Source organism: Callithrix jacchus, chromosome 4, assembly GCF_049354715.1.
Source record: "Callithrix jacchus isolate 240 chromosome 4, calJac240_pri, whole genome shotgun sequence".
Classification (NCBI taxonomy): Eukaryota; Metazoa; Chordata; class Mammalia; order Primates; family Cebidae; genus Callithrix; species Callithrix jacchus.
In genome coordinates, this window is record NC_133505.1 from 63,655,441 (window position 1) to 63,678,319 (window position 22,879).

At 35.3% G+C, this 22,879-nt stretch overlaps 1 protein-coding gene across 1 annotated transcript in view; it reads left to right on the forward strand.

Moving 5' to 3' along the window:
* Positions 1–22,530, forward strand: part of GFRAL (GDNF family receptor alpha like) — a gene marked incomplete at its 5' end in the record, with an annotated part of 69,407 nt that extends 46,877 nt beyond the window's left edge. The window contains 3 exons of the mRNA XM_035297796.3: positions 19,241–19,336; positions 19,448–19,520; positions 21,841–22,530. Coding sequence (XP_035153687.1) covers positions 19,241–19,336; positions 19,448–19,520; positions 21,841–21,904 — 233 coding nt within the window. The remainder of the gene's footprint in view (positions 1–19,240; positions 19,337–19,447; positions 19,521–21,840) is intronic.
* Positions 22,531–22,879: the final 349 nt, after the last annotated feature.

A 22,879-nucleotide genomic window follows, 5' to 3' on the forward strand; every position in this document is an offset into this window, starting at 1 on the left:
TTTAATGATGGATATGGTGAACTGTATCTATTAATGACAGAAGACTGTTCCCAATGGATTTGCAGAACCAGCTGGCTTTTGTGAAATATTAACATAAAAACTCTTTGAAATGTCTGATGTCTTTTAAGAAGCTTTAGAAAGAACCTTTCTGTACCTGTTTCTACCATTTCATTTCTTTTTCTAGCCATACTTCTCACCCATCTGTCTATTGATCCCTCATGTTAGATGTCAAGATGCTAGCAAGATTGGTTTATTCATCTTGCTTGTCTGCATTCAATGGGTAGATGATTTATTTGGCTGCATTTCATCCTGCCTTACAATATTTCATCTGTCTATTCCCAGTGAAGGTCTGGATTTAAAAATAACATTCCATTAGTGAGCATTTTTATAGAAAGTACTTTAAATACACCCTTTTATATATGGAGGTGCATGTACATAGTCTTACATTTTTTCCTTAGTACATAAAATTTTAAACTTAATTTTACCAAAATAATGTAAGGATTGTGCCAAATGAATTAATAAAAGCTCAAACTCACTTTTATAAATACTTGCTATAATTTTTACTATTATCTGATCACTGTCTGAAGAAAGAAGATTACAGACTATAAATAAAAGTGAGCTAAGTGAATTGTGAAAGACATTTCCATTGCAAAAACTCCTCTCTCTTTCCCTCCCTGTCTATGCACACATATATACATACATATATATATATATATATAAATGCACATACATCACCTTCTAGTATAGCCAATTTGTATAAATTAGTATTTCAGAATCTTTATGTTATGTTTTGGCTTTAAATAAATCGCTTCATCTAGCCAAAACCACTGACTTTTTCTTGGTTTCTACACAAAACTCTAATTCAAGTCCAGTTTCCTTCAAATTCAGTCCAGGTGCTAAAAAAGCCTCTTGGTTTTCCAAGGAACATTCAGCAGAATTTCTCTGTTCTGTATTCATATTTATAACATAACCTGTAAACAGTCCAGTATTTGATATTTTATGGATTAAAATGGCTCCATGGTGAATTTGTAGTCTATCAAATTCACAGACATTCACTTATAAATGTTTGTTTTCTATCTTAGAAATAAGTGATTATTCCTTAAGGATCTTGTTTTTTATTCTTTGCATTATTTTGAATTCTGTAGAGAATAGGCATGTGTTTTAAGTTCGCCATAAAAATAATAAAAGCAAATAAATGCTTATTTAGGTTTAGTTTAAATACCATCCAACATAAAAATGTTGGTTCATAGTAAACTCTGCAACTTTTAGGATTTATGCTATTTGATATATGTGCTTAGAATTCTAGATCCTTTTTTAGGTTGGGTCCTCAGGGATAAATCACTATATTTAACACCATTTTTAGCTCTCACATCTGAAATAAACAGTTTCCATTCTTCCACTTTACTTCCTCAGCCTGACACTTACATTTTGATTAAAAACATTGATCAGCAACAATGACTCTAGAAGTCGAGTTTTGTGCTTGGAAATGTAAATAGACCTTATTATAAGACCACAGCTATAGAGAGCATGTAGCACCAATATGTCTGGATTCAAATAATTTTTTCATCGTTTACAGGATAAGTAACTGTAAGCAAGTTAGTTCTCTCACTTTCCTTCAATTTCTAGTCTGTGAAATGAAAATCACAATAAACATTTCTAACTGAGAATGTTGGTACAAATATTATATCAGGAAATAAATACCTGGAACACAGTTAAACTCAGTGAACACTATAGTGTTCTTATAGATTTTGAGGGGTTTGAAAAATCAAGCAAATCAGTACTTTTTGAGTCATTATGATGTTAAACAGTTAATATGGGAAGAAAATTTCTGGATGATGTACGGTTTATTTTCTTAGATTAAGTGACTTCTTAAGTATTGTGTTATCTTTGAGTAATTTTATGGAAGATAATTAACTGGGTCTATTAGTTGCAAATTTCACTGTGCATAAGAATCACATGATTTCCAGTTAAAATGTAGGTTCTGATTCATTAGGTCCGAGGTAAGGCCTGAGATACGCATTTCTAACAAGCAACCAGGGGAAGCTGATGCTGTTGGTCTAAGAATCACATTTTGAATAGAATAGCAATTAGCTTAACAATTTCTTGAGGACATTTAAAAAATTAATTTACTATCCAATCTCATATACAATTATGTGCTGCATAATGATGTTTCTGCCAAAGTGAGGCTGCATATACGATCGTGGTCCCATAAAATTCTAACACTATATTTTTACTGTGTTCTACCTTGTTAGAGTATGTTTCACCTTCTCTATGTTTAGGTACTTAATAAATACTATTGTGTTGTAGTTGCCTGCAGTAGTCAGTGTTCAGTAATATGCTGTACAGGTTTGTAGCCTAGGAGCAACAGGCTAGACCATAGAGCTTAGATGTGTAGTAGGCTGTACCACCTAGATTTGTGTACATTCTCTGATATTTGCACAACAGAATCTCCTAATGATGCATTTCTCAGAATGTATTCTGCTCCTGATTATTAAGCTATGTATGACTGTGCATACCTTCCTGTCTTCTACTGGGAAATAGACTAACCTGATTGACATGATGCAGTTTCTAATCCAATGGGCTTGAAAACTGGGATATTTACACTTAGGACAAGTTCCCAAGTGATGCTGAAATTGTTTGTCCAGGTACCACACTCTATGAAACACGGGCTTAGAGTCCTCATTGATTCTTTTCTGAAAATCAGGTGGCTTCTGGCAATGCTCACTTACTTAAATCATAAACATAGCATGCACTACTGTTACCTCCATAGGAAGAGGTTCAACACTAGTGTCCTTGAGATACCATCACAATGTTTTTAAATTTGCTTACCAAGTCAGTGGAACAAAAGATCTCACTCATAAGTGGGAGTTGACCAATGAACACATGGACACAGAGAGGGGAACATCACTCACCAGCAGGGGTAGGGAGTTGGGGAGAGAGAGCATTAGGAGAAATACCTAATGTAGATGACAGGATGATAGGTGCAGCAAACCACCATGGCACATGTATGCCTATGTAACAAATGTGCACGTTCTGCACATGTATCCCAGAACTTAAAGTATCATAATAATCTCCTGCCCTTTTAAAGCAACAGCTAAAGATATTGCTTCCCCTTTTAAAACATCCCCAGATTCAACAGAAAAGCCTTGTTTTTTGTTTTTTATTAAGTGTAAATAAACCATATTCCAGAGGCATTAGTATCAAGATTATCATGTTATAAACATGAAAAAGTAGACTTGGATCACTGGAAGAATTCCCATTGGCCCCACAATTTTACTGTCCACATTGATAGAGTCAGAAAACATCTCAACACTCAGTGTCATCACTAGATTTTCAGCATCAAGCACACTGTGTTTAGAAAGTGAAGAATTTGTGTTTCACATTGAATAAAATTAGACTTGGAGGTAAAGAGCAACCAACAGATGTGTGTGTGGGGGAGATCAGCTGGATAAGGTTATTTGTTTAAACATCAAATGTCAAACCTGAATACATTCAGTAAGTCATATTTTCCATCGTAACTTTTGCAACTTTAGAGGTCCTTTGGTCATGGCAATTAGAATGCGCATCAGATCTTTGCAAACAGGAAAGTCTCTGTCCCTTGAGTTCATTCTAGATTTTCCTAACTTTCTCCTAAACACAGCAAAAATGTCACACTCGGCTTCCAGGTTAGACTACGAAGAATGCTCCACCCTTGCTGAGGATGTACTTGGGACTGTCCTGGAAGGCATCAGACTTTTGAATAGAGAGGTGGAGCCTATAGATAAGGTCTACCTGTGTAATTGGCTTTACATTTGCCATCACTTCTAACAGAAAGCACCAGAACTATCAAGTATTTCCCTTTGAGCACACTACTACCTTCCTCAAAGAAACTACAGAAATAGTGAATGGCTAATGGCCAGAAGCATATCATCAAAACTTTGTGTTAATAGTATTAGTATAACAATCTGGACAAACTCTTAAAAATAATTATCCTATCTGACCAACAGTAAGGAATCTTTTCACGGATCTGCTTGCCACTTTATCTCAACATTATAAAATAATGACATGAAGAAAATTGAAGCTATAAAAGATGTATCTTAAAAATGTAAATTTAATAAACATCTAGGCTGGGAATCCCAGCACTTTGGGAGGCCGAGGTGGGTAGATCACAAGATCAGGAGTTCAAGACTAGCCTGGCCAACATGGGGAAACACTGTTTCTACTAAAACTACAAAAATTAGCCAGGCATGGTGGCAGGCACCTATAAGAGTCTAGGAGGCAAGTTTGATCCCTACTTCCAGCAGGTGGTATAGAGGAAATTAGTTGTCTTCTCCCTAGCATTCATGTTTCTCACATATTAAATTCTAGTAAGGATTTCACAGAAATAGATTATCTTTGATATTAGTTGTGTTCTGATAGTTTTGGATTAGGCAACTGAGGTTAAGTTCAGGGCCATTTAAGCAAACTCCAGACTGACTGTCTATATGGCCACCTCTGGGGTGACAATTTTTTAATGTTAAAAAGACCAGTAACCAACCAACAACTTTCCTATTATTATACTAAAATTTAAGAAAGTCTTATTATTTATTTCTTTACACTCGGAAAAATTCAGAGAGCTAAACTGAGATTTGGGATAAAAGAGTTTTCTCTAGTTCCAGATTACTTATCTTTTATTGCTTTGTTTAAAAAATTCTAAACAGCTAATAATGTGTCCAGACTCAGTAAATGATCACAATAAGACATGTTTCTTTGCTTCTAGTACTTACGTGTTTGAATCTATAAAACTGCATATTTTTAAGCAAGGAAAACAATAATTTTCACCTAAGGAGCATTCAAAATACCATGTTGAACTTTTGTTATCTACAAATCCAGTAAGTTAAACATCATTTGCCATTTTGACCAGGCACTATTGTAAATGTGTGTGAATTTCAGTGAATGTGTCTGTTGGCTCTGTTTCTGTAAGTACATGTACATAGGGAATCTGTATCTGTTTTAATTTGGGCAACTTAAAATTAGATTACTGAGAGAAATCTGGCTTCCCCTCATCTCTCTCAAGATTTGACTAAGAAAGGCATCATATCTGTCTGCATCTTCCACCTTTGTTGGCTAAGATTTCAACCAGATACTCTAAGAAATTATCTGGAAGATTTTATCTTAGGACCTTTCAAAATTCAAAACCCCCTTAAGAGAAGAGACATGGAGGAATAGTTCCTAAAGATGTAGCCCATTCCAGTGGAGACAAAAATGCTGGCTTTAGTTTCACCACTAGGTTTACTTGCACTCAAAAGTTCCCATTAAAACCCAGCTGGTTTGAATTTTGTGTGCAGACCTGAAACCCTGAATATTTGGCTAAGGCTTCCTATTTTGCAGTAAATGCTTCACAGGGCTGTAATCTGGAAATATTGAAGTGTACAAACCCTCAGCAGAAACAACAGGAGAACAGCTGTCTTCCACCTTCCCTTTCTCCCAAATCTCTTAAAGGCATAGGTGTTGTCAAGGGATGGGAAAAAAATCTGCCACGCAACATGAAATGTTGTATGAAGCATCATTTGATTACCTTTGTTGTTTGCTCAAAGCCAAAACATAAAGATTAAAGAGTTGCCATTGATAAGTGAGACAATTCACATATTAGTATTGCTAGAGAAGAAAGGAGCATTTCAGATCATGGAGGGAAATAAAACAACAAAACAATACTGTTGCAATTTGAAAGATAACAGCCTTCAGTATATGAAATCAGAGTGTTATCTTTTCCATTTTCCACCCTTATACTTTCGTTGGCTTCATACAATCCTCTTGTTGCCTATAATTGGGAATAGGGTTAGTGCCAAAGCTGCATTAAACAAGCAGTCTTTCCTTTATACTTTCTGTGCTTCATGATTGTGTATGTGAAGTCATAAAAATCATTTATTATGAGCATGTGTATTCTTGGTTTAAAGATCCAAGTATTCTTGTGACAACAATATAATAGCATCAGATGTATTGCCATAAAACACCATATGTGGGCACTTAATAGTTACTGCCCTGGCACCTACATGCTAGGATATCATCTTAAAGAGGGACTCCTTAGAAAAAAGAAAGTTTGGTACTTAGACAAATAAAGCTCCTTGGATGAGATAGGTGAGTAATGAGTAGAGATTGGTAAAGAATCCATTGATGATGCCAGAGTTCACCTTCCATTAGTATCAGATTTTCTCATCTCATCTGCTTGTGTTCCTTTCATGAGTCCAAGAAAATCCTTTACAACGTTGCAAACATCAATAAATATTTCTCAGGCTAAAAGTTGTAAGAATATTTTAATATCACATTTGTAGTTAATAAGCTGTAAAAATGAGCATAACATAACTTTTATTCTGCTCACCCATTACTCTTTGGAAAGCATTTATTTAGGGCATTTTGTACAAATCATAGCAAACAAATTAGTTTTCAAACTAGATAGAAGAATGTAGAGTGGATGAAAGCTGCTGCATAGCACATATGAACCCTTGGTAATGTTTTGTGCCTCTGAGACAGATACTGCTTCCTATTGTCTCTGTCCTTTGTTCTAGCTTCTGCCTTAGGGTGCAGTGGTTTCCCTTGCTTGCCACTGAATCTAGAGACTAAGCTTTCCCAAGCACCAATGCATTTCAAGTTTGCCATAAGTCTGGGACTGATGTTCTACTACCGCATTGGCACCTGAGTCAGGTGGCCAGACACTTGCTATAGACACACGATAGTGTCTTTCAAAACAACTCCGTTACCAAAGAAGGCTGGAGTCCACTAGTTCCTGACTGCATGTCTGCTTTAGTTGGGAGTGAAGGCTATCTAAAACAAGAAAAGCCACATAATTCTGTTGGTAGGGTTTTCTCACATGGTGACTATTCTTAGTGACACACTGCTGCATGTCACTGGGCTCTGTGTAGAAAGATGCTACTCTTGATGTTTTCAGTTTCCAGGCCAGACATGATTCAGTCCCTGCATCTCTATTCACTAGCTCTTTCTAGTTTAACAGATAGTCTAAACCTTACAATGGTATTTTGTTGAAAGAACATATGGTAGCTATTACATTGAAAATGTACACTAAGCATATGTCTACAACCCTAATAGCTACTTCCAACACTTCCACACAACTGCTTCGACTCAGTCAATTTCTCTCTCACTGTTCTTTGGCTCAAACTGCCATTCCAGCACCCCTACCCTAAAATGGAAATATTGTTCCTTTTAATTGTTTTTGTTATTTTAATACTGCCAGGTAGCCAAAAGGGAACTTTTGAGGTGGTAACATCTCTTACTGATCCAAATATTTTTTTCTTCACTTGGTAAAACTGGCTTAGCATGTTTGGTTCTTCTCCACCAGCTGATTGTCAAAGGAGTTTACCTGTTAAACATAGAACTCCCCAACCCCTCCCTCTTCCAGTCCTTTCCCCAGCTCACTCACAAACTATGAACTTCAATGCTACTAGCACACTATAATGTTGTTTATGATCTGATTTCTCTTCTTCATTTCCAAAATCATGAGTTTTTCTCTCTCTACGGGTTGTCTACATCCTGACTGTATAAATATCTTTAATGTTGTTTATTGTTTTTTAAACTTTATGTTAAGTTCAGGGGTACATGTGCAGGTTTGTTATACAGATTATATGTCGTGGGGGTTTTGTACAGATTATTTCATTACTCAGGTATTAAGCCTAGTGCCCATTAGTTATTTTTCCTGATCCTCTCTCTCCTCTCACCCTCCACCCTCCAAAAGATCCCAGCCAGCATGTATTGTTCCCCTCTATGTGTCTGACCACATATTGAAAGGGCACAGAAAAGTTTTTGAAATTATGGATGCCTAGTACTTATCTCTACTTTCCCTTTCCCTATTAAATAAAAACCTAGAGCAATAGCATCAAGACTCTTTCATTGCTCCGTAGGCAATACTTATGGTTTACTAGTGGTTACACTAGCAAAACATAATTTCCTAACTAAAATAAAAACAAAAACCAAAAAAACTCCTGTTGCATGTTTACCTTCTGCAAGATACCTTACATGTCTTACCTCATTTAATCCCCACAAAACAATAAGTATTATTATTCTAAAATTTCCTAGGGTAGAAAACAGGAGCACAAAAGAGAAAAAAAAAAAAACAGGAAAGGGCCGGGCGCGGTGGCTCAAGCCTTTAATCCCAGCCCTTTGGGAGGCCGAGGCGGGTGGATCACGAGGTCAAGAGAACGAGACCATCCTGGTCAACATGGTAAAACCCCGTCTCTACTAAAAATACAAAAAATTAGCTGGGCATGGTGGCGCGTGCCTGTAATCCCAGCTACTCAGGAGGCTGAGGCAGGAGAATTGCCTGAACCCAGGAGGTGGAGGTTGCGGTGAGCCGAGATCACGCCATTGCACTCCAGCCTGGGTAACAAGAGCGAAACTCCATCTCAAAAAAAAAAAAAAAAAAGAAAGAAAAGAAAAGAAAAGAAAAAGCAGGAAAGACAAAAGTAGAAATTTTAGAGCAAGGTCCTCAAGCCATGGTTTGAAGTCAAAGGCTGAGCTCTTTCTACTGTGCTACACTATTCTTTACTACACTCTGTTATGTATTTTTCCTAGGAGCCTATTTCTATTTCAAATTCTAATTATGTATTTGTGAGCATATGTAAAGTGATACATCAGCTGGAAAATCCACATTTACAGAAGGCACTAATACCTCATATGGTAATGCAGTACTGTAAGGTGTTTATGAATAAAGGGAATGTGGCCCTAACTGATGTGGTATAATTTAAATCTCAGTAGAGATAGTGATGTTACGTCCCATACTTTTGAAAATATGGTGGACTTTAAATTAACACTAGTGCATAATAAATAAGAAGTGACTGCATTTAATGCATATCTCACTGCCTAATATTTTCCAAAAAAGAAGGGAAATCATTCCCATTTCCAAGGTGGAAATATTCTTCAAGGCTCTCCTAAACTTTCTCCAAGTTCACTTTCCTCCTTTCTCATCTTTCTTTAAACCCTTTTCACTTTTTCTTCTTTTTTTCACCTGCAAGTCTATTGACAGGTATATAAGAGAAGAGAAAAGAAACAGCTAGTGTTTTTAAGCACCTATAATCTGTCAAAATTTTCATCTGTGGTATATTACTCCCCTGAATTAGCTTTTTCTATGTTATACACTAACATGCAATTGCCAAATTTCAGTGGCATGCAAAAGCGAAGATTGATTTCTAGGTCATGCTACATGTAGGTACCTGTGGGGGTGACTGCTGAGGTTCTGCTTCCCATTTCTAGACTCAAGCTGAAGGCACAGTTGTTATTGGGAATATGCCATTTTTATGGAAATGATAAAAACAAGCAACAAGTTTACTCTTAAATGTCTGCGTGAACATAATATGTGTTCTTTCTGCTTGCATTTTTGACAGAAGCAAGTCAAGGTGAAGCCCAATATCAGTGGAGTAGTAAATATACACCTCCCATAGAAAATGATGCTCCAACTCACAGGGCATTGGATAGTGGATGTATATATCTTTACAGCAAAAGAGAAGTGAATCTTTATTTAAAAAAAATACAATCCTTTCAAATTCCCTTTCTATATAGGAGAAACATGAGGCTCAGAGGTTAAATAAACTATTATAGACTAGTGCATCTAGTGGATGACTCATTTAGGATTGTACTCAAGTTTTTTCTAATTCCACAGCCACTGTTACTGCATTTGCATGGCCAGGTTGAAAAGACGGGACAGACTTAGTTCTCTCTTCTATTATTTTTTCATCTTTCTTTCCAAATATTTTCTAAAACATCATGTCATCTTAAGGTCCTGGGAATAATCTTTGATTTAATGCTCTTCATTTTTGCATATCAAATAAAACTCAACATTGTCTAATGCTTAATGACGATACAATTTTTTGAGCATGATTTCAAAGTTTCTTCACCTATTGTTTCATTTAATTTTGAACCATAAGTTTTGTGGTAGGCACTATATCATTTTAAGACAAAGGGATAGACATGATGGCTCACCCATGTAATCCTAGAGATTTGGGAGGCCAAGGTAAGAGGATTGCTTGAGACCAGGAGTTTGAGGCCAGTCTGGGCAATAACAGCAAGGCCCTGTCTCTAGAAAAAATAAAAGTAAGTAGGGCATAGTGACATGGCCATGTAGTCCTAGCTACTAAGGAGGCTGAGACAGGAGGATTGCTTGAACCCAGGAGTTCAAAGTTGTAGTGAAGTATGATTGTGTAAGCTGGGCAACAAAGCAAGGTTATATATATATAAATGTACTGTAGATTCTGGGGTACATATTCAGATCATGCAGAATTGTTGCTTAGGTATATACATAGCTATGTGGTTTGCTGCCTCCATCCCCCTGTCACCTATATATGGCATTTCTCCCCCTTTTTTTCCTCCCCAACCTCCCTACCCCCCACTGTTCCTCCCGTAGTCCCCACCAACAGACCCCAGTGTGTGATACTTCCTTCCCTGTGTCCATGTGTTCTCATTGTTCAACACCCACCTATGAGTGAGAACATGCGCTGTTTGATTTTCTGTTCTTGTGTCAGTTTGCTGAGAATTATAGTTTGCAGATTCATCCATGTCCCTACAAGGACACAAACTCATCATTTTTTATGGCTGCATAGTATTCCATGGTGTGTATATGCCACATTTTCCTTGTCCAGTCTGTCATCACTGGGTATTTGGGTTGGTTCCAGGTCTTTGCTATTGTAAACAATGCCGCTATGAACATATGTGTGCATGTGTCTTTATAATAAAAGGATTTATAATCCTTTGGATATATACCCAGTAATGGGATTGCTGGATCAAATGGAATTTCTGTTTCTAGATCCTTGAGTAATTGCCACACTATCTTCCACAATGGTTGAACTAATTGACACTCCCACCAACAGTGTAAAAATGTTTCCATTTCTCCACATCCTCTCCAGTATCTGTTGTCTCCAGATTTTTTAACATCGCCATTCTAACTGGCATGAGATGGTATCTTATCTCAATAAAAAAGATAAAAACATGAGGGAAAAATCTCAATAACTTGCCGAAAATGACTGAGTGGGGGTGAAGTAGAGCTGGTTTTTCATTCATATCAATGTTAACACTTCTGCTACTATGCTCTGCATCATTTTGCTTTCCAATGAAAATCTCTTTGTTTTAAATATAACCTGCACTTTCTCTCTTCTCGATTCCAGCTTCTGTTGCCTATTTTTAGTTTTTGTCTTCTGTGTCTATATTTCTGCTGTAGCTTTCTAGTTAGATTTCACTCACTCAAACATCCTATATATCATGACTAGACTAATTCTTAAACTCTGCCTTGGTCACTTTTGTGTATAGAAGATATTCATTGCTCTCATTTCTTCCTACTTTCATCCTTCCCTCATCTAAACTCCTTCATCTGATTTCCAAAGGCACCCAGAGTGCAAATTATTCTTATTTCTTACAAGGTCTCAAAATGTACCATTTACCTGGTTGCCGCTTATCAATTCAAACTTGCTTTATTCATTTTTCTCCTTACTGGAAACTAGATCAAGAACTTTATGACAGCAAGTTCATATATCGTTTTATGAATATTTCCCCATATTGATTGTCATTATGCTAGCTTTGAAGTAGGAAGTAATTATTTACATAGGAAATCTTTACTTGGGTCCAAATGCGGTGCCAAAAACTATCACATGGTTCTGTGGACATTTACAGGTAACTGGAATAAATGATCCATGAATTCAGTTCTGGTTCTGCTGTAATGGGTCTCCTGAATAGACAGCAGATTCTAAATTCTCCATATCTCATGGAGTCATGTTGAGAAATTGAAGAACGTCAGATTAACTGGCAGCAAAAGGGATTGATGTTGCATAACATTGAGCTCTCTAAGGAACAATAGGAGTAGCGTTTGAAAAGTCAAGCATCTTTCAAACCACAGGGTGAAAAATTTGCTTGAATACACATGGACACATAGAGGGAAACAACACATCTGGGGCCTACGGGAGGGTGGAGGGTGGGAAGAAGAAAAGGTTTGAAAAATAACTAATGGGTACTAGGTTTAATACCTGGGTGATAAAATAATCTGCACAACAAATCTCCATGACACAAGTTCACCTATGTAACAAATCTATACATGTACCCTTGAACTTAAAAATTTTTTAACAATAGAATAACATAAGTAACTAAAAAAGAAAAAGAAAAATTTGCTTGGCTTCCAGAAATAGAGACGAAGAGAAATTGTGGTGCTTGGCAGTTGTATATGTGTATGCAGTAGAGGTAAAGATTATAAATTAGTACTTAAATTTATCAACACACTATTTTCAGCATGGCATTCTCTTGCCTTTTATTGACTAAGCAAAAATAAAGATCCTCAATGAACATCTTATGCCTGCACAAATTTTATAAATCCTTGCCATTTAATCACATACATCCATGTTTTCTAATTTGTTTTCTTGGACTCTAAAATATATCCCCTGGAGAAAGTGAATTTAGGTAATTTATACAACAGTATTATGTTAAAAAAACTGAAAAACACTTGCAGCAAAAATTCATATATTATGTCTAACCCAGAATTTTCTAAACTCATTTACTTCTGGGTTCTTTTGATTGCCTAACCCATAAAAGTATTTTGCAGAACTAGTGTTTTATGGAGCATAAAAACTCTGCCTTTTCTAAAAAAAATGTGGAATTTACTGTGTCCCCTTGAAAACAGAAGATTACAGAGGGTTCTACTCTAGTAAAATGGCCTGGGAAAATCTTTTCCAGGAGGTGGTCTTTAGGCAGAACCTGAAGAAAGAGAAGGAGTTTGCTTTAGAAAGAGGTAATAATAAGGGGTAAGTGCTCCAGCAGTAAAGAAAATACTTAATATGCTTGGTAAACTAAAAGGAAGTAAGAGAAAGACGAAGGAGGGGCAGGAGGGAAGGAGGGAGGAAGGAAGCCTTTTGGTGGCTGGAATGAAATGGGCAAAGACAAGATTTAACGTAACAAGGAGATTTCTAGAGCTTAGATCATGTAAGACTTTCTAGACATGGTAGAGGCATTAGGTTTTTATTTGAGTTCAGTGAGAGGCCATTTGAAAATCTGAAGTAGGGGATATAAATGATTTCATTTGGATGTTTAAGAGATCACCCTGATTGCTTTCACTGGAGGCAGGCAGAAGTGAAAACAGAAAAAAACACTGAGATTATTGGGGATATTTGTTGAAGCACCTCTGTTGGAATATAAGGATCACTTTAGCTAGTTCAGTGGAGTTTGCAATGAGGAAGAATAAAGATATCTATTTACATAAAGATAACAAGACAAATTGGCTAACAGGATATGCGATTGAAAGAAGAAGAAAAAATCTAGGATAATTTCCAGATTATTGGAATGATGTGGATGGGCTGTATCATTTACTGAGATGAGAAAGAAACACAGTGAGAGAAGTTAGTATAGTAAGAGGAAACCTAAATTTAGTTTACAACTTGTTAAATTTAAGATGATTATAAGATATACAAGCAAAAATATCAAGAAGGTAGTTGAATATGAATCTGTAGTTCACTTAAAATCATTGGAAAATTGACATCACTCAGTGAGATTATTAGGTTTCTTCTTACTAAAGGGGAGGGGCAGGACTGAATATTATTAAAAGGAAAGGCCAGGGCTGAACTCAAAACTTTTGAAGTTGAAGACAGCAGGATAAGCCAATGAAGACGAATATTTGAAATAGCCAGGTAGGCCTTAACTGATCTTGAAAGAATAATTTCAGTGGAATAGTGAAGCAAAAAACCTGTTTGGAAGGGTTGTAAAGTGAAATGGGTTGAGGAATAGAGACAAATATCGAGACAACTCCTTCAAGACATTTGGCTATTGAAAGATAGTCACAAAAGGAAAAAGGTAATTGTCATATTGACAGTTTAATGCAGTAGTATGAGATCATTTCAAGATGGCTTGAAAATGTACTAATGAGAAAGGAAGGAGAACTAGAGGTAACAAAATGTTTTCTAAGCCTTCAGCTTTTGAATGGTCTTTGGGTAGTGACCGCAAAAACATCCAATCTGGTGTATTTTCACACCACATTCATCAATACTGAAAAAGTGCATGTGGACCTTTTTTTAAAAATCTCCACTGTCTGTTAATAGTCAATGCTCACTAAATACTTTGAAGAAAGATAGGAAAGAGAAAAGGAGGGGGAGGAGGAAAAGAAGAAAAATGAGAAAAAGAACCAAAAGGGAATCCCATATTTTATCCTCGTTTCCCTTCTTTCCTTATAATTGTGCATTCTTACTGATGGAGTTCCCCAAGAGCTTTTAGCCTAATAATAATTTTAATACATTTTAATCCTCAAAACAATCTTGCAAACATAGGTAATACTATTTTATATATATGAAAACCAAGGCTCAGGAGAATTCACAAAAGTTTTTAATTATTTTAGATATCTCTAGCCCAGTGGCCAAGATGATTAATTCTTTGCACATCAGTAAACAAACTTGATCGTAAGAATTAACCTTAGGCAAAATAATTGCTTAACAAATTTTTGCTAATTGGGTGACCATGTGGACTGCAGCTGGGAGACTAAATTTACATTTTAAGAAATGGTGAAAAATATCCAAGTTATGTGAAGACACTTGACTAATGCCAGTTAAAGATAAGAAAAAACTAAACATAAACAATCATACACTACACGGTGACAGATGTGCTATTTCAAATGTGAATGTTGCAAATATACACTTTTTGGCCTCCTAGATAATTGCATGAGCACAGTATTGTGATAGCCTTATTATATTGTACATTAGACAGACATAGTATCAATTCACAAAAAGCTTACTTTGTAAGGATAATTAACAACACATTTCATACATTATATTGAGCTTTCTCATGTAGATTTGCAAATATGTGTGCAGGGAAGAGACAATGCAATTATACATTTCTTTTCCATTTCAAAATTCAGTAATTTATAAAACTTTCTGGATTATCTCATTGTTCCAAATGACTATGAAGACTCTCCAAAAGGTATCTCTTTTATTTTTCCTAACTCTCTTGCCTTCATTGTTTTCAATCAGCCTATGAAAAAAATGTATATATGTAAGCCAGCCCGGTAACATTTTCCAAAGGGTAGTCGTTAGTGAGTTACTCAATGTCAAATGAAGGCATCAAAACCTATCTACAATGGTACTGTCACTTACATATATTTTTTCGGTAAAAATATTCCATACATTGAAAATCTCCACATGTGAAATATAAAATTTTGAAATTTATAAATTACAGTACAAACTATTTTCATTCATCTTATTTATTAGAAGCTCGCCTAGTGCTTGTGTATTTTATAATTCTAAGTAAAAATTACTGATCAATTTTGTGAACTTAGTTTTTTTCCCATTTAACTCATTCTAGATACAGGCATTTTCCCCCTAGGCTGACTCTTCTAAATTATGTTTTAATTAAAATGAAATGAAGGTCTGTAAATTTGCAGTTGGTGATATGTTTAATCTCTATTTCAAATTTTATCTCAAGTATTCTGACATTTATTTCTAAATCACTGCTTTGTCTCTGATCTACCATAACTTTTACAATGCTTTTACCTTTTCATATCAATTATACAAGCAGCGTTTCAGTCTCCATGAACTCTCAACTACTATTGCACAGGATTTTGAAAAAAAAAAAAAAAATACGAATGCTCACCTCTCCATAGCTCATTTGAGGAGAATACTATCTAAATTTGTTCCTAATGCAAGATTTAATTTAATCTTGATTTCCCATGAAATGTGCAGGGATTTTACAATATAGTTCATAATCGTGTTTAATTTCTCCAGGGTACAAGTTAAGATAAACAAGTCACTGACAGTGTTTATCTATAAATATAGCAGATGGTGTAGGACTGAGGTTAGTTATCAACTTTGCCGACTTTAATTTCATGGTTATAAAATGCTGTAAACCTCACTATTTATAAAAGGCAGGAAAGGAACCCCAGTGGGCCTCAGTAGCCAAGAAACCCTCAGTAACATTAATCTCTCTCACTGATATTCGGTATCCTCCTAGGGTGCAATATTTAAGATTGTGGAGTGATTGCTAGACACATTTAAATTTTCACTGGGATCATTAGCTAACATTTCTGTCACTGATCTACTATAACATTGTTAATGAGTTCCATGTGAGAGGAATTTAGTAAATGAGATGATTCTTTCTAAACTGTGCTAGGTGAATGTTTAACAATCACTTAAGGCAGTTATATATCTTTTAAAAAGAACTATTTTTTTTTCAAATAATAATTTTTTTATTTTGCAAAGATGAACTGTGACACCCAACCAGACTAAATGTACTTAGGGATAGAATTTCATAATGAAAAGCTGTAGTATCATTTAAATAATCATCTAATATATATTTAGGCTATAAATCTAGCCACAACTTTTTTTTTTTTAAAGGCCATAGGACTTAAAAAAAGTAAAACTGTTGATTCTTCATATTCTGAATTGATTTAAATATATAATTTTATTGTGATTATTTGTTTTGCTAAAAGTCCATATAATCAATGTGATAAAATTAATTTTTAAAGGACCTCTTATTTAAAAAGTATTATTTAAAATTTCTCAATTTTTTAATTTCAACTTTATGGTGAATAAAAAATTATTTTACAGTCACAAAAGTAAAAATAATTCACAAGCTCTACCTTTAGAGATGGAGTCTCACTGTGCTGCCAGGCTGGAGTGCACTGGTGCGATCTGGGCTCACTGCAACCTCCGCCTCCCGGGTTCAAGACAGTTGTCCTGCCTCAGCCTCCAGAGTAGCTGGGATTACAGGCATGCACCACAATGCCTGGCTAATTTTTGTATTTGCAGTAGAGACGGGCTTTCACCATGTTGCTCAGGATGGTCTCAATCTCTTGACCTCATGATTCATCTGCCTCAGCTTCCCAAAGTGACGTTTACATTCTTTTTTTTTTTTTTCCTATTTCTTGATTTTTGTTTAACATATTTTATTATATGAATATGGCACTTAAAATTTTTTTTTAAATTTTTTATTGGATTTTAGGTTTTGGGGTACATGAGCAGAGCATGCAAGACAGTTGCATAGGTACACACATGGCAATGTGCTTTGCTTTCCTTCTCCCTTTCACCCACATTTGGTATTTCTCCCCAGGCTATCCCTCCCCACCGCCCCCTCCCACTGGCCCTCCCCTTTTCCCCCCAATAGACCCCAGTGTTTAGTACTCCCCTTTCTGTGTCCATGTGTTCTCATTTTTCATCACCCGCCTATGAGTGAGAATATGCGGTGGTTTATTTTTCATTCTAAGAAGAAATGCCTTTTTTTTTTCTAGAGTCAGGGTCTTGCTTTTTCACCCAGGCTGGACTGTATAGTAGCTTGCCCACTCCTGGGTTCAAGTGATCCTCACACCTCAGCCTCCAGAGAAGTTAGGACTACAGGTGTGCACCACTTTGCCCAGCTAATCTTAAAATGTTTTAGAGATGGGATCTTGCTATGTTGGCCAGTCTGGCCTCAAACTCCTGGGCTCAAGTGATCTTCCTACCTTAGCCTTCCAAAGTGCTGGTATTGTAGGGATCATCCATGGTAGAGGCTTCTTAAATAGATGATAATCCAATATGCAAGTTGGAGACCAAAACTATTTGACTAAAAAAATGGCTTAACTGTATTTGAGTTCAGACTGCTTGAGAATGAGTTTTCTAATGACAAAATCCTTGGTTACATTTTTGGTCTTATATTGGGCTGCTTCTCTCTGACCCACTGTGGGAGGTTTATTACTGTTCTGAATCTCCAACCCATCTGTCTACTGATTATTGTTAACATAGTGCTCAAATCTTGGCTCCTTGTAAGCTGTCTTCTGAACACCAGCAGCCCTGGGTGGAGAGATAACTGAATGGAACATTTGGTAATACAATCATGTACCTCGTAAGGACATTTTGTTCAATGACAGACTATACATCACTGGTCCCACAAGATTATAATACCGTATTTTTATAGTATCTCTTCTATGTTTAGATGTTTAAATATACAAATATTTACCATTGCATTAAAGTTGCCTACAGTATTTAGTCCAATAACACACACTGTACATGTTTGCAGTCTAAGAGCAAAGACCATATTATATAGCTGAGGCCTGTGGTAGCCTATATCATCCAGGTTTGTGTAAGTATACTCTGTGATGTTCACACAAGGACAAAATTGCCTAAGCATGCATTCCTCAGCACGTATCCCCACATTAAGCAATGCATGACTGTTGATTTTCTTATCTCCCTTCCTGCTCAGAAACTGTTGTCACCAGTTTTCACTTGATGTAAAACCCTACTGTTTGATACATTCACTTTTATAAAACAACTGTCTACTCAGAGTCAGGTCTCAAAACTGCATCAAACATCTGTAACAGAAGACAGCAAAATCTCTCTAAAGTGGAAGCTTTATCTCATTTTTCTTACTGGCTCAACACCAACTTTAATGTTCATTACATAAATTGGTTACTAAACTGTTGGTATGTTTGAATTCATATTTGAGTCCAATTAAGTCAAAACTAGCAGTGATTTCACTTTGAAGTTATCAATAAAAAATCACCTAAAAGAGATCTGTCAGTTAATTTTAACAATTGCATCTTTCTGTCTTTAAAGTAGAAAAGCCAGAGAAAAGACTGCCCGTAGGGGAAGGATTTCTTTTTATGACCTAGCTACTCAAGTATGATTTCTAGAGTTGTGAGGCTATTGAAAACTGGTTGGACTGTATTTCTCAGAAACATGGCCAAGAAGACTAGCGCCTCAGAATGGGCAGGAATGCTCTGAAGGGAGGCAGAAATAGGTAACAGGAGAAACTGACAGTTTAGCTAATGGAGAGAAAAAGAAAAGGAGACAGAACAGGGGAAAGAAGCAAACTAGGTATTCCAGTATCTGAGTGTAGAGCTACATGGAGAGACTGGTTTAGGGACTATCTTTTATGGGAATTTATATACATAGTAAGTCTGAGGAAAATGAAATATTCTTAAAAACACATTAAAACAATCACTCTCATAACGAAAGGATATTTTTCAATTTCCCAAAGGATGGTCTAAACTTACTATCTTTTATTTTTCATCTGTATATAAGATACAATGAGTTACATTATAAAATATAGGCATTGTACTAATCTTCGTTTTTTAAAAAAAAGTCAAAAGGAAAATTATCTGATTAAAAGGGAAAAACAAGCTATTAAAATTTAAGAACATTGTTTCTAGTTTTATTCAAATCTAACAAATTAAAATAATGTAATAGAAATAAATTGCTGCCTTATAAGATGAAGCAAATTGTAACCCATACAATGAAAATAATGTATGATATGTAAATGCTTTCATCTCATTTTAATGATTTTATTTCAGATTATCCAACCCTGTCTAATGTCAAAGGCATGGCACTGTATACAAGAAAACATGCAAAGAAAATCACTTTAACTGGATTTCATTCCCCCTTCAATGGTCAGTTAAAAATTGGTCCTTTATCATATTTATATTATTTATTTACAGTAAAAATCCAGTGCTTATTTTTTTCTTAATCTTTTTTGTTTGTTTGTTTGTTTGTTTTATTAGGAGAAGTAATCTATGCTGCCATGTGCATGACAGTCACCTGTGGAGTCCTTCTCTTGGTTATGGTCAAGCTTAGGTAACAATATAAATCAGGAGGAAAGGGCTGAAAGGGAGTCACTTAGCTGTGTTAAAGTATGTTGCACAATGACTGAGCTTACAAAAAGCCTGAGAATGAAATCTTCTCTGTTAAGACATACTAAATCAAGTTTTATGTGGCATAGGTCCATGGAAACGTTACTTTCAGTCTTCATACATAAGGGAAATGTGATCATAGGAGATTTTTTTATGTTGCATTTAATAAGCACATATGCATTGTATGTTCCCTCCAATTAATCTCTTATCAGTCTTTCCCCTTGGCTTCCCTACCAAATTCAAATTGGACTTTGCTGCATTCATTATCCAAATTATTTGCATGATTGATAGGCTCACATAACTGACCTGTTGTTTACTGTATAGAGTTTATATTTACCCAAAGATGTATTCTTTACTCGAATTTCTTATATGTTAATACATTTTATTTGTTTTTAATAGGCAATTATTGAAAGAGATTTAATAAGGCTGCACAGAGTGCATTAGAAAGATATTACTGTTGCCTGACGTTAATTTATTCTCCAAATCTTGGCTGCTTTTATTGCTGGAATGTTGTAATGCTCCAGCAGGCATGTGAGACATTGAGATGAGATATACATCAACCTCTAGATTTCTAAATGTCTAGGGTTTAAAATTTTTCCACTTATTTGGCATTTACAACTATACACAAAGGAGTGTGGACATGTCTTTAATTAAAAAAACAAAAACCTCATATTTAAAGATCAATCATGTCCATTTGCTTATTCTTTATACATATGGGAACATGTCTATAAAATTTGAGTAGCATACATATTAATGAAGAAATATACATAAGTGTGTATCAGGCCATATATACATGAAAGTACATACACAAACTATATTCTATCAGTAAGACTGGGTCTTCAGAGGAACAGAAGTATTCATTGGAGATTTACCTCATGACATTTGACACCCAGAAAGATTAATTCAGTCAACTATACAATACATGTAAACATATCTCGCTCCTCCAGAGATCTCAGACTTAAAAAGTCCTTGACAATCAGGCAAATAAAAGACTGACATGAGAAGTTGTATGGTGATACTAAGAGGTCAGGTACATACAAAAATCCTAATTTATCTATTTTTAAATGCAGTGCCAGCTAAACAAAATGTATCCACTGTTTGGATCCAACCTCTCTAAGCATTTAATTTCATGTTAATTGAAACCAGTACCAAAACACACCTTTTTTCCAAGGCCTTAAGAGGCATATTTGTATGAGAAGATATTTCATGGGTTCTAAGTTATGGTTTGAAAGCCAAATAATTGGAGACAATTGCTAAGAGAGAAAAATAGCATTTGGAATTCAAGTCCTTGAGAACACTGTTTAGTTAGTATGCCTGCCTAGATATTCCAGGGCAAACATTGTTTCAAAGAAATATGGAAAGTTTTCTGGCCTAGCAAAAAATCTTCATTTAATGCTTCTCAATCTTTACTTCTTAACTACATACAGAATGTGTAAAGTTTACACCTGTTCCATATCCCATTGGTTTTTACATATTACAGTTATGCTACAAATAAACAAGGTATAGACTGACTACTCATAATTCCCTATGTATTCATTGTAGCTTCATCTCCTTTCTCACCTGCTTAGGAGACATATTCCTTTTTTAGATGGCATTGGGGGCATTATTATGGATAAATATTTTGAATTTATTCTAATGTGTATTTTAAAGCAAATTATTTGTACAATTAAATATATTTGTATTTAGTTACAATTTATTTCCTTATAATTTAAAATTTACCATACTGTGTAATCTGAAAACTCCAGACCTAAGGTAAAAGAGACCAAAGTTAAAGTCATTATAAAAGGTACAAACTGAAACACAAGCATTATTGGCAACAAAACCTGTGTTGCCCACACCTGGACAATAATGCCCCCTAATGAAAGAAAGATGGTTGCTATTTCAGACATTGTACGCTCACCTGACAGTCAGGCCTAATCTGTGTGAATACCTATTTTCTGTAAAGAATAAGATACTTGCATTTGTTTCATCTCATGCTATATTAAAACAGCAATAAGCCTTCAAAGAAGTTTGCAGAGAAACAACTAAAATTTTAAATATTTGTGAAAAAAAGACTTTTAAAAAAATGATAACTTGGACATCATAGTTAGAAATGTGATGCTCCTTAGAAAGATCATATAATATTTTACTATCAGGACTTTACATTCTGGAACTTAATTAATTTTTTCCTCCAGGTGCAGACTCCAGCAAACACACACACACAAGCACATTTGTGAAATCCTTAACATGGCATGTTGTTAACTTTTACTTTTACTTTTATACAGAACTTCCAAGATATCAAATAAAACAAGAGATCCTTCACCGATCCAAATACCTGGAGAACTCTAATTCATTAGGAGTCATGGACCCATAACAATCATTTTCTTTTTCTTTTATGTTTTTGGTTGTGGGGAGTTTCACCCTTGTTGCCCAGGCTGGAGTGCAGTGGTGTGATCTCGGCTCACTGCAACCTCTGCCTCCCTGGTTCAAGAAATTCTCCTGCCTCAGCTTCCGGAGTAGCTAAGATTACAAGTGCCAGCCACTATGCCCAGCTAATTTTTTTGTATATTTAGTAAAAATGGCATTTTGCTATATTGGCCAGGCTGGCCTTGAACTCCTGACATCCGGTAATCTGCCCATCTCAGCCTCCCGAAGTGCTGGGATTACAGGCATGAGCAACTGAGCCCAGCCAACAATCAGTTTCTTTAAAGCAAGTCCAGCAGCTGAGCAACACACTACTCCATCTATCATCGAGAAGGCAAATGATAAAACATTAATTTAAAATATTTTGGTTTATTGAGATCATTGGTTTCTTAAAATGAAAATATTGGTTTTAATTTTTAATATTGGTTTATTAAGTATAATATGGTATGGTGATGTTACTTTTTTCTTAATACTCAAGAAAAAATATACAGAGGTATCTTTTACAACACTGGAATAGAAATAAAGTTACCCTTGAAGGCAAAAAATGTTATCCCAAGTCACATTTTGCATAATTTGCTTTATGATTAATATAAACTCATATTAATTAGTCACATACTAATATGATATTGTTAGCAGATTTTTTGATCAATTACATAAGTTCCCATTAACTTGCCAAAAAGAAAATGTTAATACATATATCCAGTTTCTGTGTTATTTGTATATTTTGAACAATTTTGAAATCCTTCGCTAGCGTATTAGCATTGACTTTGACTTCCTACATATATCTGATTAAATAAAAATGTTAAAAAATTGGAAGTGACATGTTTGAATTTTGTAATTTGAATACTGTTGACTTTTACTTCTTGAGCTTGATATCTACATTTTACTCTTATAAAATGT